The 13052-nt window shown below is 37.2% G+C and overlaps 5 protein-coding genes and 1 non-coding gene across 8 annotated transcripts; 4 read left to right on the top strand and 2 right to left on the bottom strand.

The window, feature by feature from the left end:
* Positions 1–1066: 1066 nt before the first annotated feature.
* On the top strand, positions 1067–2188 carry LOC103846941. Its single transcript, XM_009123952.3, has one exon. It carries the CDS (start codon positions 1563–1565, stop codon positions 2091–2093), a length of 531 nt encoding a protein of 176 aa, XP_009122200.2. The 5' UTR covers positions 1067–1562; the 3' UTR covers positions 2094–2188.
* Positions 1403–1474, top strand: TRNAD-GUC. Its single transcript has one exon. It is a non-coding gene; the product is annotated as a tRNA-Asp (tRNA).
* Positions 2189–2437: 249 nt separating the features above from the next.
* Positions 2438–3811, top strand: LOC103846942. Its single transcript, XM_009123953.3, has 2 exons — positions 2438–3585; positions 3671–3811. The coding sequence occupies exons 1-2, from the start codon at positions 3162–3164 to the stop codon at positions 3685–3687; spliced, it is 441 nt and encodes a 146-aa protein (XP_009122201.2). The 5' UTR covers positions 2438–3161; the 3' UTR covers positions 3688–3811.
* Positions 3670–5647, bottom strand: LOC103846943. 2 transcript variants are annotated; one of them, XM_009123954.3, is made up of 4 exons: positions 5272–5647; positions 4809–4872; positions 4126–4311; positions 3670–4041 (listed from the first exon to the last, which is right to left on the bottom strand). In XM_009123954.3, exons 1-4 carry the CDS (start codon positions 5410–5412, stop codon positions 4025–4027), a joined length of 408 nt encoding a protein of 135 aa, XP_009122202.1. In that variant the 5' UTR covers positions 5413–5647; the 3' UTR covers positions 3670–4024. The 2 variants fall into 2 exon arrangements, with proteins under 2 accessions (XP_009122202.1, XP_033138675.1); XM_033282784.1 differs by lacking the exon at positions 3670–4041 and having other exon boundaries at positions 4057–4311.
* A 1981-nt stretch (positions 5648–7628) lies between these two features.
* LOC103846945 (protein NEDD1) lies at positions 7629–11709 on the top strand. Of its 2 annotated transcripts, none has more exons than XM_009123956.3 (9): positions 7629–7861; positions 8165–8277; positions 8966–9226; positions 9316–9420; positions 9525–9587; positions 9762–9983; positions 10082–11074; positions 11152–11319; positions 11409–11709. In XM_009123956.3, exons 1-9 carry the CDS (start codon positions 7702–7704, stop codon positions 11514–11516), a joined length of 2193 nt encoding a protein of 730 aa, XP_009122204.1. In that variant the 5' UTR covers positions 7629–7701; the 3' UTR covers positions 11517–11709. The 2 variants fall into 2 exon arrangements, with proteins under 2 accessions (XP_009122204.1, XP_009122205.1); XM_009123957.3 differs by having other exon boundaries at positions 11155–11319.
* On the bottom strand, positions 11556–12835 carry LOC103846944 (replication stress response regulator SDE2-like). The gene is made up of 2 exons (XM_009123955.3): positions 12596–12835; positions 11556–12456 (listed from the first exon to the last, which is right to left on the bottom strand). The coding sequence occupies exons 1-2, from the start codon at positions 12618–12620 to the stop codon at positions 11711–11713; spliced, it is 771 nt and encodes a 256-aa protein (XP_009122203.1). The 5' UTR covers positions 12621–12835; the 3' UTR covers positions 11556–11710.
* Positions 12836–13052: the final 217 nt, after the last annotated feature.

Genomic DNA, 13052 nt, shown 5'->3' on the forward strand with positions numbered 1-13052 from the left:
GGCCACCATTCATTCTCGGAAGATTCTGATGTTGAAGAAGTTGTTATTTTGTCTGATTCTGAAGGAGAGAAAAGGGCCAAAGGAGAAAAAAGAAACATAAACAAAGAGAGAGGTACTTATCTTAATATGCAGTATGCAAGTTTGACAGCAAAACGCTAAATAAAACAATTGATTGAGTTATTTATTTCAGTATTTATTTGAGTGCTAACTGAAAATCCCAAATAAATACTGAAATACATATCTAAAATAGATATTGAACTGAAGAAGAAAAATAAGTTATGTAAATTACCATGTGTAACAGGCCTAGAGTATATTTAATGTCATTGTTGGTGTCACTCAAATCTTGGAGTTTTTCATCAATCTTATCTTTTTCATCTTGAGATAAAACCTTCTGTTTTGATGCATCTTTTTCATCAATCTTATCCATTTCTCCGTCTTCTTGTTGATGATCAATCAAACTGTCCAAACATCAACAAAAAGACGGGGAAATGGATAAGATTGATGAAAAAGACGCACCTAAACGGGACGTTTTATCTCAAAATGAAAAGAATAAAATTGATGAAAAACTCCAAGATTTGAGTCACAGCAACAGTGACATTAAATATACTCTAGGCCTGCTACACATGGTATTTCACATAACTTATTTTTCTTCTTCAGTTCAATATCTATTTTAGATATTTATTTCAGTATTTATTTAAGATTTTCAGTTAGCACTCAAATAAATATTAAAATAAAGATCTAAAATAGATATTGAACTGAAGAAGAAGAAAATAACTCAGTCAATCTTGTTGATGTTGACTTTCTTTATCTGTTTTGTTCCCCTTATAAGGACGTTATAAATAACTCAATCAATTATTTTTATTTAGCGTTTTGATATCAAACTTGCATACTGCATATTGATACAAGTACCTCTTTCTCTTTGTTTCTGTTTCTTTTTTCTCCTTTGGCACTTCTCTCTCATTCATAATCAGACAAAATAATAACTTTTTCAACATCATAATCTTCTGAGAAGGGTCTTGAACAATTATCTTGGCATGGAGTCGAAACTAAAAGTATGCGTGGATCCATCAGAGAGTCCACAAGAAGCAGTAAGAAACCAGTTTGGTAAAGAAGGTGAAGAGGAGAAGAAAAGAGATTCAATAACATCAAAGGGTCCTCCTAAGTACAATGTGTCTTGAGAGCTTGTAGAAACTCAATACAATGTATTTTGTTTGATATGTTTACTTATAGCTTTTGTCTTATTCTAGTGTCTACATCTGCAAATCAAAAACATACAAAGTTGAGAGTTATCATAGCAAAACATTCTCTCTTCAAAACAGTTATGGTTGGTAAACAACACCAACAAATCATTAATAACGTGTATAAGGTACAATTACCTAACTAATGAAGATACAAACAAAAAGTCGTTGTAGTATAGTGGTAAGTATTCCCGCCTGTCACGCGGGTGACCCGGGTTCGATGCCCGGCAACGGCGTCAACTTTTTATTTCACTCATTAATTTTTTTTTTTTTCTTCTTTAAATGTCAGATTCGTCTAATCGAATCTAAACGGAGAATCCAAAAATGACGACGAGCATTCACATCACAGCACTCGACGGGATCGTGAACGTGAACTCACTCTTCACCCTCGCCGTCTTCATCGGCCTAGCCTGGAACCCCTCCGACCCAACGAACAGCCTCGTGACCGACCCGAACTGCAACCCGACGGCGCGCATGGCGGAGAATCTCGTCGCCTTCCACGTCTACTCCTTCGCCTCCTTCCTCTTCTCGAGCCTCGTCGCTTTGGGCCTCAAACAGGCCATGAGGCTCAACATCGCGGCCCCTTCGTTTCACTTCTCGGCTCGGATCGATCCGGTGGTTTACTATGTTAACAAGACGGCGCTCAGATTCGGGATGGTTATATCCGGTTTGGGATCGGTTTGCGGGTGTGTGTTTTTGATGTTGGCTTTGATTAATGTGGTTCAGATCAAGCTGGGGAGCTTTGGGTGTGGCGCGAGTGGGCATAGTTATGCGGCGGTTGTGCCGCTTTTGGTTTTGGTTCCTTCGGCTTTGTTTATTTATGTTTCTCTTATGCTTTATGCTTTTACTCGTTAGAATGATTGATGCAAATAGGAAACAATGTTTTGTATGGTGTGTTTGAAAATGAGAATGATTCTTGTGCTGATTCTGAGATATGATTCTCATTTAGATAGGGATTGTGTTATCTGGAATAATCAACGGGTGGATTCATATAGATTCGATCCCAGGACATCATGGGTGTTAGATTATGCTGGATTCTCATTTAGATTTTGCTTTTTTTTTTGTTTAATTAAGTTTAGATGATATTCTTATTTAGATGGTGATTAGGCATGAGGAACAATCAACTAATGGATTCAAACAGATTCAATCCGAGAACGTGGGTGTTAGATTATGCTTTTCTGATGCTTGTTTGGTTTTGATATCTTGGATATTGATTAAGCTGAGTTACTGTACAAAGAAGCTTTTTTTTTAATTCTACTTGGAATCAAACATCAAAAGCGAGAAACTTTTAGATGTCCCGCCTTTGGATTAGAGTTTTTTCAGCTGTTTCTAGCTTTTGTCTCTCTCTCTCTCTCTCTCACGTATCAGTTGCGTTGAGAACTGAAGGACCTAAGGATCTTTATGAGGTGATCTTTAGCTTAGAGCTGTTTGGTTTGATCTCTTGGGATATTGATAAAGCAGAGTGACTGTACAAAGGTGGTTTTTTACACTATTTACTTGGAATCTAACATCAAAAGTGAGAAATTTTCAATGTCTCTCATTTGGATTAGAGCCTCTTTTCAGCTGTGTTTCTAGCTCTGTGTCTCTCACACATCGCTAGAGCGCTTAAGCTGAGTTCTATTCTTCAGTTGCTTTGTGGACCTAGAGCACCTAACTTAAAGCTTAATTCTTGCTGAAGGCTCATTAAGGCCTTTGACAATCGTTTTCTTCAAGTACAATACTTGGTTTCTTATTATTGCCTATTGGTTTGTCATGTAAAAAAACCTCTTTGCTTTCCCAAGGGTTTTGAAATGATTAGCTAGAAGATTAAGGGCACTCTGACCTTACTTTAGATTATAATAACTATACACTTTGAGGCCCTTAATGCGACTGATTAGGTGAAGTCATTACTATGTTCCTTTAGTGCTTCTTCCACTACTTTCTATGTGGATTTTCTTTGATCCTCCGGACATTTCAATTGCTATAAATCTCAGGCTCCACAATGAGTATATGCATATACAATCTTCTTCAAGAATGGATACCTACGTTTTATCTCGCCTTCTCGTCCTAGTTCTCTGCATCTACAGCCTTAAAACCGCGGTCCATGGAGCTGGAGAATGCGGGAGGAACCCTCCGGATAGAGAAGCCATAAAGCTGGCTCCTTGCGCAATGGCTGCACAAGACAAGTCTGCTAAAGTGTCGGCAACTTGCTGTGTTCGAATTAGACAAATGGGGAAGAACCCCAAATGTCTTTGCGCTGTCATGCTCTCCTCTACGGCTAGAAACTCTGGAGCAAAGCCAGAGATCTCAATGACCATTCCTAAACGCTGCAACATCGCTGATCGCCCCATCGGTTACAAATGTGGAGGTAATATCATAACTGCTTATTAACTTTTCTCTGTCGGTCGCATATGCAATTTTGCTTATCAAGTTTTTACTTGTGTTTCTTGCAGCTTATTCTCTGCCTTGATGTAGCCGACAGAGAGCAATAAACATACTTTGAAACCAGTCTAAAATCATGTGTATTACTTGGTTTCAGTAATAAAATTTGATCAAACACGATTGTTGGTCATGAAAATATAACTTGTTACTAAGATCGTGAGTATTTTATTTACCATACATTAGTGGTAGATGCGGTCAAATAATCGCCATCTTAAACTATGTAGGATTACAACCAAAAACAAAAGATGAACATATATATATAAACAAAACCCAAAGATCACACTGCGAAGTGACGGATATGAATGCATCGATATATATGGCATGGCCATTGCAGAAATCAAGTGAGACTAGTTAGGTTGCTCCTCTTAGTAATACAAAGAACCTGCAATAATGAAACCAAAAATCTGTTAATGGAGTGATTAAGAAAAAGTCATACTAGGTAATTAAGATAGAGAAAGGTAAGGACCTTTCCACCAATTTCCCCTGGAAGTAGCGTTTGTGTCATCGGTTCGATCATCAGTTTCTTTGTGGTGATGAGATGGAGAAGTGGAGGAGCCATCGGTTCGTGGAGGTGAATAGTGTTGCTGGCCCCCGTAGTAAATGGAGGAACTGTAATAGGAAGCTTCTCTCTTTTCATGGATGCTTCTCTCATCTTTGGAAACACAGCAAAAGAGAGAGTGAGAACAAAAGTTAAAATTCCTGGAAAATTTCATAGCCTTAACTTCATCATATTCCTGGAACAAATGGCCGTAGGCTGATCTTATTTGGGACTTTCAACAATAGTTGATGCAATTAACCTCAGTATCTTAATATTTTAAGGGGATTATAGACAGTAGACAATATGGTAAGAATTTTAATAATTTACTTTTGACAATTTTAGAATCTATGGTTTATATATATTAATAATTAACTACTTATATTTTGAGAGTTCTAAGCAAGTGTTTTATTTATCTATATATAATAACTAATACCGATCTATGCTTAAACTAAAATACAAACTCGGAAATATTATTTAAAGACTAATGTATGACTTTCCTTTAAAAAAAAAATACATATTTCAGTATTCTTTTACCAATTTATTCCTAAATAGTTTATTAAAAATATCTAAAAGCGAAAAAATATTTTATTGTTTTGTCAAAATTAGATTACCAGTGGTTTGAGAAATGCTGCTTTGCACTTCATAAGCAGTGTGATTTCCGTTCTTCTTTGATACCTGCATTATAAATTGTTTCAAGTTAACTACAAACTCAATTTATGAAATAAAAGCTTCAAACCACAACCACATACATACATACATATATGAATATGCACCCCCAAGAGGATACATGCATGAATGTGATAGTTTCTATGCTTACTTGTCGTGTAGCTAGTTAAGGAAAATTTTTTATGACTGTATAAAAAGCCTTATCTCTTACAAAAGCTTATCTATTTCCAAAAGATTTACACAAAGTGTGCATCATAATTCAGTTTTATTCTAGCTGTTATGTATGTGTAAAATCAACAATTTCAATTTAATTCTACACAACCGCTAAATATGTTACATGCACATACTAACATTCAGCATATACATGCATATATATATATAGACACACATATGTAAAGTATATATTACAGGAGGAGGGAAAATGGAATCGAGTATAGTTGAACAAGAAGAAGCCGAAGTAGCAGAGGTTGATCCTTTGGGACCAAAGAGATGATCAAGTGAAGAAGGTGAAGAAGATGAGGAAGTAGCTTTGGTTTTCTTCATATCCATGGATGATTAAGTACTAATTATATATCTCACAATGATTTTTGTTAAGAGTAGAGCCAGAGAGAGACGTTCTCAAGATGTTGATTTGTGAGAGAGAGAGAGAGAGAACAAGGAAGAGAAATGGATAATGATAGTTACTGATGTTGATGACTTTGGTGTTTTTTGGTTTTGCCCTAACTCCCCAACGGTCTGTTATATAACCAACTTCTGATGAGACGGAGATGGGTTCACGTGATCCCCACGTGGCTCTGCCGCCGTCTTCAGCTCTCTCCATTTTGCCACGTGTGTTTTCTTGTTGATGTTGTGGATAAACTTTGCTTTTACTACTTTTGTACTCTTTCTCTACAATTTAATTCACTCTCTGTTTTTGTCATTTGGATAAGTTCTTTACCTTCTTCTTTTTCTTCACTTTTATACAATGGAAAAGGAAAATAAAAATCATGGTGATTATTGATCTTTGAAATATATACATATACACTACTACAATCTCTATCTCCTTCATTTTCTTAAATTTAAATACAATAAAATGGATAATGCATGTGACTCAAATCGACTTTTTCTTGAAGGTGTGTAGCCTTTTTTCTCCTAACATCTTTTAGACTGAATCACACTATTATGGACTATGGAGTATGGACTAAAGGTTCATGCATGGACATTTTCACATCTCGAATATTAAGCTTTTATTTTTTATTTTTTTAGTTAATGTAAGAGATGGGTTGTTGTTCGACTTGTTGGTAAAAAAAATAAGAATGTGAATAATTATAATGGATAGTGTTGGATACTGAGAAAATGTTATACCGTCAATGTGGTTTACAAGAAATGTCGAATGCTATACAACATAGTAAATGTCCAATCTAAAAATTCCAATAGATAAATCAAATCACACTTTGAGAAGAATCACTAATTAAGATATGGAATCCATTTCCCTTTTATTCGTCGTAGACTTATTTGGGATATAGCACGTTTCATTTCTTTTATAAATGATATTTTGGTCTCTCCTTTGGTAGGTCTATTAACCCATTAAAGGATGTGCATATTTGATCTTTATACCGAAAATTCCGATCTAAGCTAAGCATATATCTGCAGGGTCAAGTCTATCATGATCAAAAATAGATTTCATGACTTGATTTATTCCAGTTTATTAAAAGTAGAGGTTGCAAAACAACAAGGTGAAACAGTGAGGCATATTCCCACGTCTATCTTCCTCTTTAACTTTGATTGCATTTTATCTTCTCCAAATCTAGTAAGATTCGCCATATAAAGATTATTTTGGGGATATAAGAATCAAAAATCACTTGCAAAATTATTTCGGCGGATATATAAACACACATATACCGACAACAAAAACGTTGACAACAAAACAGAAATGGGTATGATGAGTATTCTTATCCAATTGTTTGTCTACAGAGATTTAACTAACGTCTTATCTGTTTTATGTTACTTTCATCCTACGCAAAGATTAGGGAGGTAAGATTTTGATTCTTTATAGCCCTTACCAGACCTTATGTCATATATTTGTTCAATGTTTCTCTCTTTCAACTTGGATATTTAACGCATGAATTAAAAGTATCAAAAACAATATAACGTATGAATTAAACATATAGAATGTTTATACGGTTAATCATCTGTAAACGGATATATCATGGGAGTCTTTGATTGCAAATTTGAATATAGTTTTAGCTGATTAGAATCAGTATTTGCTTTGTAATCACCCCGGTTTAATCTGTCTCATAAAATTATAACTTAGAAAAAAGAAGTAAACATTGTATAACTGGCTCTCCTAAATAGTGGGGGTCAGGTGACTTCTAAGGCTAAAGAATCATAAAAGTGGAAAACCCCATACACTTAAAGTTATGAGTTAGGAATAAAAAGAAAATAAACTAAAGGACTAAACTGCAATATGACAAAGTCCTCAGTGATCTAATTGGGTTCATTGGTTTGGGCCTCTCATAATAATGGGCTGCAGTATTAAGTAGTGACTTTAAACCTTATTATCTTCTATTTCCTTTTTTAATCATCAGATTCCTTGCAAAAGATTTAAGCTTCGGTTTGAAATGATGAGAAATAAAGAAACTTTCTTTACTTTTATCAAGGGCCCACTAGCTCAGCCCATAATCAAGGGCACAAAGTAACACAAAGCGTTACAAAATTCAAAATTTTAATTTTAATTCAAAATAAATAATAATAATTTATTTATTTCTCACTGTTCGTCTCTCTTCTCTCTCTCTCAGAAGGAAGGAAAAGGTAGAGAGTTCCCCCGCATTGTCTCAGATTCATCAGCCAGTAGTGACGATGTCGCACTTGGTGGACCCTACGTGGCGCCTCCTGGCGGCGAGCGGGGGAGATACGGTTAAGCTATTCGACGTATCCGCCGATTCCGGTGATCCCTGCGTCTTGAGCTACACTCCGACGCCTGGCTCTGCTGTGAGCTCCGTCAAGTGGAATCACACGAGTAATTGATCTCAGATCAGTCGCATCTGTATTGCGTTCCTTGATTCGTTTGGTTGGGTGAAAGATTTAGGAAAGTAACTCAAGTAGTGATTATTGAGCTGAGTTTTTGTAGAATGAATCTTAGATATCTTGTGATCTGCTGTTCGAAATTGAATTAGGGATTAAGTATTTGGGAATGTAATTAGTGGAATAGCTGATGAATGAAATGAACAGGTTTGCTTGCAAAATGCATTGTGTTACCATTTGATTCAGGTTTGGTATTATTGGAAGGAGAAGATTGAGTTTCTGTTTTTATGGGATGCAGATTTAGTGGTGGCGAGTGCTGGAGATGATAAGAAGATATCTCTGTGGTGGATTAATGGGAGTAGTCTAGGAACGGTTCCTGTTGCTGGGAAGGACGGTGGTGATAGTGCCGAGGTTAATTCCTTTCTTCATTCACTACAGTGTTCCTTCTGCTGCATATCTTATTCATTAACAGTCACAGCTTTTTTCCTCTTAGACCATCTCTAATGATTTACTCTATTTTTTCACTCTAAAGTAGAGTAACTTTATAATAGAGTTTGAATTTGCTCCAATGGTACTCTATTTTAGAATAGAAAATAGATTGATGAACAAAGTACCATTGGAGCATTTTTACTCTAAACTCTATTTTAGAGTAGAAATAGAGTGGGGTTGGAGATATGCTTAGTAGTAAATTATATGTTAGATGAATGGTGGTTAAAAGGAGATCTTTTTATATTCTTTTCGAAAATGTGAATTGTTGTATCCTTGTTAGATGAGTTTCTTCACAACTTTTGTGGAGTCTAAGAGCCAATGTGGATGAAAACATTAGTGTGGTTATTGTAACCAACATCTGAGTTCATTGTCCTCCGTCATGAATCATGATGTGGTTCAAGATTCTATCCCAGAATATACTTCTATCGCTATCGTAGTCACTGTTTGGCTCCTGCACATTTTAAACATAATAATCAGAAATTGAGAGTATAAAGTACATCATTCTTTTGGCCATCTTCCAAAGTCTTTGCATTTTATCTATAGATTAATTGCCAAATCCATTGTGAAGGTTATTATTTATGCATATTTGCTTGTGTCATAATGAATTCAGGAATGTTTGTCGGCTATTAGCTTCGGCAGAAAAGGGTCAAAGTTCATAGCTTCTGGTGGAACTGGTCAAATTGTTAAGATATGGGATCTGCAAAAAAAGCTTTGTGTCAAGAAGCTGAGGGGTCATACAAGTACAATAACTGGCGTGATGTACAATTGCAAAGATGAGCATTTGGCGTCTGTTAGTGTTGGTGGGGATCTGATAGTTCACAACCTTAAAACTGGAGCAAGGGCTAGCGAACTCAAAGATCCACATGGGCAGGTTGTTCAGTCTGTACATTTATACTTCCATCGGTAGTTCAGAACCTCGGTCATCAAAACTAATTTGTTTTCTAATCGATTTAAGATCAGGTATTGAGGGTGCTTGACTATTCAAGGTCCAGTCGTCACCTTCTACTTACTGCGGGTGATGATGGCACTGTGCATCTGTGGGACACGACTGGGCGTAATCCAAAGGTCTGCTCATGTGGAAATGCATGCGTCTCTTCTGTTAATGTTTACAAGATTTCATGCAAAATAATGTGTTTATACTTACCATTTAGTTTCTGGTATCTTCACAGATGTCATGGAAGCAGCATTCTGCACCAGCTGCGGGTGTTTGCTTCTCTCCATCAGACGAAAAGGTAACTAATTCATAATCAATGATACTTGGTACACATAATGCAAAGAGTCGGATGAATGTGATTTCAAATTCTGACCAGTACACACGTGCACCCTCAACTTTGATAGGCATTTTCTAAATGCTCTTTGAGATAAATTTTATAAGCATAGTTTCTAAGTAATCTACTGTTTAACAGAAAATTGCTAGTGTGGGGATGGACAAAAAGCTTTACACGTATGACTCTGGATCCAAAAGATTTTCGTCCTGCATTTCTTATGAGGCGCCTTTCTCATCTTTGGCATTTGGGGATAATGGTCACATTCTGGCAGCTGGAACCGGTAATGGTAGAGTAGTGTTTTACGACGTTCGTAAGACACCACAGCCTGTCACTGTCCTGCACGCTTTCAGTAGTTCAGAGGTCAGTACATTTCTAACTCAGTGCAATCTCTTTAGCCCTTTAAATAAAAAACTCTGGATTGCAAAAGCTAACTAAGGTTTTGCTTTATTAATACACAGGCTGTAACAAGTTTAACATGGCAAACATCAAAACCAGTTATTGTGAATGAGAAAAACTACGACGGTGAGATGGCTCTTCTTGGTGGTACAGTGGACGATTCAGTTATCATTCCTGATCCAGTTCCGTCGACGACACCCTCAGATTCACAGCCGGCAGGTTCTCGTGGAACTGCCACGAGTACGTCGAACGTGCCTTCGGCAGAACAAACACCAAACAGAACACTATGGCCTGGTGCGCCACCGGGAAGACTACATGCACTTCGTGCCATTGACAGTTTCAATGATGATATGCGTGTATTTTCCCCTATCGTTGATGTTTCATCTGCTGAGAAGTGGGCTGATAGCGAAGGATTCAACAATAAGGATCATTTGATCGATAACAAAAAGCCATTTGCTTCATCTAGCAAGGGATTTCCATACGGAGATGGAAACAAGGAACATACAAAAGCTGCTTTTTCACCATTCGGAACTACTACGCCAACAGCATCAACCAAAAGTGAAGACTCTTCTTCTTCTGCCTTGACACCTCCAGAATCATGGGGCGGTGATAGATTATCTGACAAGTTCAACCAACTGGCCAATGAGAAAATCTCCGATAAGTTTCCTTCACGTCTCGGGGTTTCAAGCACAAGTGGTGGTAGCACATCTGGATCAATGTTTCCCTTGTCGTCGCTTGGTCAGACAAACCTCGCAGCAAACGTTAGCTCAGAGTTCCCACGGATCAGAGACTTCTCTTCAGCTTCCGAAACAGACAAGAACTTACCTTCAAGCCCCTTGTTTGCAAAAGGCATCTCAGCTCCGGGTAACATCGATTCATTGAGGCTATCACCAAGTTTACCTCGTAGGACATATGCTGAGAGAATCAGCAGCTCTCTCTCTACGGGTTCACCCAAGATAAAGAAAACAGGAGCAGAAACGAGAGAGGAAACCTTTAGTAACCTGATGCCGAGACCTGAGTTGGGAACTGCATCAGAAGCTCTTCCGATTATGAATGTATGTAAAACAGTTTCCACAAAATCATTTTCTTTAAATCGTTTGGGATAATCTGTAAACTTGCTGCAAATCCGTAGCAGGGAGGAAACATGAAGCAATCCCAAAATGATGTGGGTGGCAGCAATTTCACACTTCAGCTATTTCAAAGGACACTTGAAGGAACTCTGGATTCATTCCAAAACTCCGTTCATGACGACATGAGAAACCTGCACATCGAGATCCTCAGACAGTTCCACATGCACGAGGTAGTTAGTGTTTTTTATTAATCTTTATCTTGCTTTACTCTCACCCATGTTGACTTAAAAGCTGATTATGTTGTTGTCGTATTATACAGATGGAGATGTCGAAGGTATTAAGCTCGGTTCTAGAGAACCAGGCGGAGATAATGAAGGAGTTACAATTGTTGCGTAAAGAGAACCAACAGCTCCGGCAAAGGCTTTAGAGGAGAGACCGTTATGAGTGAGTTTGTTCGGTTTTGAAGTTAACAAATTCGAATTTGATATAATATATGAATGGTGCTGGAAAACAAAGGTCGTCATTTCAGTATGTTTTATCTTTATATTCTATTAAGCACACTTTTATTCAAAGAAAATAACAAACAAGATGACACAGAATATAGTTTTCCAATTGGTTTATTTAGTCAGCGTCACACCTAGTTCTTGTCTTCTTCTTCTGTTCGTTCTTCTTTTTCTTGAAATGTTGCTTTGGGAGCTTATCGAGTGGTGTTGATTTAAGTAAAAAGAGCCTTGCAGCGCACTCCTGCAACGTCCCTCCACATTTCATTCCTCGTGACCGAAGCTCGATCATCAATCTATCCATACCCAAAACCTTCTCCATATCTTCCGCCGAATCGAAGCAATCAAAGCTTGGGGTTAGGACGAGAGGGTTTCCTTCAGACAACAGACTTGTTGAAAGCCATACCGAACTTGTAGCAAGAAGTAATTGTAACGCAACCACTTCACCCGGCTGTGCTATGATGACATTGTGATCTCTCGACTTCAAAGATTCAAGAATCTTTAAGAACTCATGGTGGTCAGGTGAATTGATAAACTCACTGTCGTCAGAGAGATTTAAGATGAACATAATATTTGCTTCTTCTGGATGATTGTCGACCCTCCACAAAAGACAGTCCCATAACATTTGAAACTCTCTGTCAGCTTTACGTCCACCACGAAATTGAACTTGGTTGATTCCATATCTATCGAGCAATTCATCAGAGAATGTTTTCTTATCAGCATAAGCATTGATTGACATGTCACCACCACCAACATCATAACCCTTACTCTCAAGAGCTGATTTGATATTCTCATAAATCAAATCAGGGTTCAGACCTTCAGGGATTGGGCAATCCTCCAAGTTCCAGTATATGCATGTCTTTGTCTCTGTAAAGAGAGAGTAAAGCATTAAAAAAAGCAAGAAGAATAAGATCAAAAGTAAATTAGGGATAGATCTGCTGGTTTCCCTTGACAGACCTGAAATCTAATCAATATAAAGACAGACGACAATCTTGAGAGATCTTACCGATGCTATGTCCTCTTCCTGACATGTTTTGACACTTAGGTGGAAACACACAACTAGAGATATATGAAAAAGGTAAATTAGGGATTTTCAATCTCTGTGGGTAGCCTTCGGTGAGGGGAGGCGTGTGGGCCACGAGTTTTACAAGCCCAAATCATGTATAGGTTGGAAACCCAAATTATATGATTGTTGTATTTCACCCTGATTGGATGATACTGAACCGGGACACTGGTTCAATTGATTTTTAGGGGTGTATTCAGTTTTATCATTTAAAGCCATTTGATTTTTGCCAAGTTTTTGGATGATTTAAGGTTAATCAAAAATTTAAAATAATTTTAACTAAACCACTCTAAAAATTCATCTCAAACTATGAGTTTCAAGATTTTAATTTATTAACTAACAAACTCCACTCCAACATTTTAAAATGACTAGAAGAATCTTAAAATTCACAACTAATTTT

Source organism: Brassica rapa, chromosome A10 (assembly GCF_000309985.2).
Source record: "Brassica rapa cultivar Chiifu-401-42 chromosome A10, CAAS_Brap_v3.01, whole genome shotgun sequence".
In the NCBI taxonomy this organism is placed as follows: Eukaryota; Viridiplantae; Streptophyta; class Magnoliopsida; order Brassicales; family Brassicaceae; genus Brassica; species Brassica rapa.